Consider the following 2,086-nt stretch of genomic DNA (forward strand, 5'->3'; position numbering starts at 1 on the left):
TCACGGGGACGGAGGCCTGGGGGTGAAGAAAGTGGACACTTTCAACACATCGCTTTTGCTTAAATGGGTGTGGAGAATTTTGAAGGGTGAAAACTCGCTGTGGATGAAGCTGCTGGAAGCTAAGTACGGAAATATTCGGTGGGAAGTTATCGCTGGTCCCTCAGGCAGGATCTCGCGCTTAAACTCGGTTTGGTGGAACAATTTAATAAAACTTGAGTCTTCTCTTCCGATGACGGTGTTGGCGGACAAAGTGAGGTATGTTCTTGGGGATGGGAACTTAATCTTGTTTTGGGATTCTGTTTGGCAAGGAGATGTTTCTTTCAGAGCATCTTTCCACGATCTGTATGTTATTAGTAAGAAGAAAAAGGCGAAGGTAGGCGATATGGGAGAGTTGATTGGAAATTTTTGGGCCTGGGGTGATCTGGGTTGCGAGGTCCAGCATTCGGAAGGCGTAGTCGGGGGGCTGCTGCAGCAGCAGCTTTTTTCAATTCTTTCGATCCTTGGCCCTGTGTCGCCGGACAGGAATCGTTCTGATTCTTTGTCTTGGATTTGCGATGTGGACAGGGGTTACACTTCGAAGTCCAGTTACGATCTTTTGATCAGTAGAGGAATACCGGAATGGGAGGAGGATAACAAAGCCGACACCTTCGTGGATTTGTGGTCAATGGATATCCCCTTCACTGTTAGAGCCTTTATCTGGAGGTGTTTTCTCAACAGAGCTCCTACAAAAGATCAGCTTCTATCTCGCGGTATTTCTATCCTTAACGATGATTATAATTGCGTTTTCTATTCGGAAAATCAGGAATCCGTTTGCCATCTTTTGTTTAGTTGTTCTGTATCGACTCTGATTTGGAAAAACATGGTGGAATGGACCGGTTTGGATCTGATTTCAGACCCTTGTATCTGGAGGAATTTTCGGATTTGGGGCAACGGTGTAAGGAGATACGGCATAAGTAGGAGGAAGATGGGAATGATTTGGGCAGCGGTGGTTTGGGAAATTTGGAAGCTTCGGAACAATATCATCTTCAACGGAGGCATTTGCAACATTAACGATCTCTCGTGGAATATTAAACTATCAGCGTGGAAGTGGTTATCCATCGGTAAAATTGCGAACACCAAGTGTAATTTCTACGAGTTTAGTAGAAATCCGCTCCTTTACTTTAAGTAGATTTCACTTGGTTTGTAATTTTCCTTCCTTTTGTTGGCCTCTTTCTCTTTTGTAAGCGGGTTTTGAGTACCCCCAGTACTCTTTTTCAATGAATTCCTTGCTTATAAAAAAAAAATCTTAGTTTAAAACATTTTTGCAAAACAAACAGTGTAAAAGCATCAGAAATAAGAAAATGGAACTGCATCAAAAATAAAAATTGGAAAGTAAAGAGTTAAAGGAAGATACAAAAGCAACAAAGATTTATTTAGGTTTGGTCTTATGAAATGACTTACTCCTCTTAGATAGATGTTAAAAACACAGTTACTAATCAAGCCTCCGAGATTTCCAATGGTTGAGTATCATCCTTTGATAATTACTATCTTGCTCATTTAGAATTTCAACTTCATGAGTTTGAGTGTTCATTCTCTCTTGCATGAAACTTGGAGAAACTCTAAAAATCATATCTAGAGTGTCCCACACTTTGTTGGCAAACTCACAAGTTAAAAACATAATAAAATTTCTTGGAACTTAAGGAATTTATAAAAAAAAAGTTTACTTTGAAACCAAGTTCGACTCTTCTCATATCATCTTCGGTCAAATCAAAATCAGATTATTTACTACCTCACCATTAAAGGACAAGGTTAAAGTATTCCATATTTCAAAATCATTTGCTTTGATAAAAGTTTCAAATCCCGCTTTTCATAAGTTAAATCCATCACCATCAAATGGAGGTGTCTTCATGAAAAATCTTGTGTTAAAAATAGAAAGGTTTGTAGTCATCTTCTTCCTTGTGAGACGAATAGGATTTAAACAAGAGTTTGCTTTTGATGTCACTTGTTAGTCAAGTGACTCCAAACGAAAGAGCGGGGGTGAATTGTGTGGGTTTGAAAAAACATTTTAGAATGAAAAACATTTGTGAAATCTAAGTTTAAAATGCTT

At 39.0% G+C, this 2,086-nt stretch overlaps 1 protein-coding gene across 1 annotated transcript; it reads left to right on the top strand.

Moving 5' to 3' along the window:
* Positions 1 to 229: 229 nt before the first annotated feature.
* On the top strand, positions 230 to 1,168 carry LOC131637673 (uncharacterized). Its single transcript, XM_058908274.1, has one exon. It carries the CDS (start codon positions 230 to 232, stop codon positions 1,166 to 1,168), a length of 939 nt encoding a protein of 312 aa, XP_058764257.1.
* Positions 1,169 to 2,086: the final 918 nt, after the last annotated feature.

The sequence above is a fragment of the Vicia villosa genome, unplaced genomic scaffold, assembly GCF_029867415.1.
Source record: "Vicia villosa cultivar HV-30 ecotype Madison, WI unplaced genomic scaffold, Vvil1.0 ctg.002064F_1_1, whole genome shotgun sequence".
Classification (NCBI taxonomy): Eukaryota; Viridiplantae; Streptophyta; class Magnoliopsida; order Fabales; family Fabaceae; genus Vicia; species Vicia villosa.

Coding starts and splice junctions, on each gene's coding strand:
- LOC131637673 (XM_058908274.1), top strand. CDS start 230: ATGACGGTGTTGGCGGACAAAGTGAGGTATGTTCTTGGGGATGGGAAC.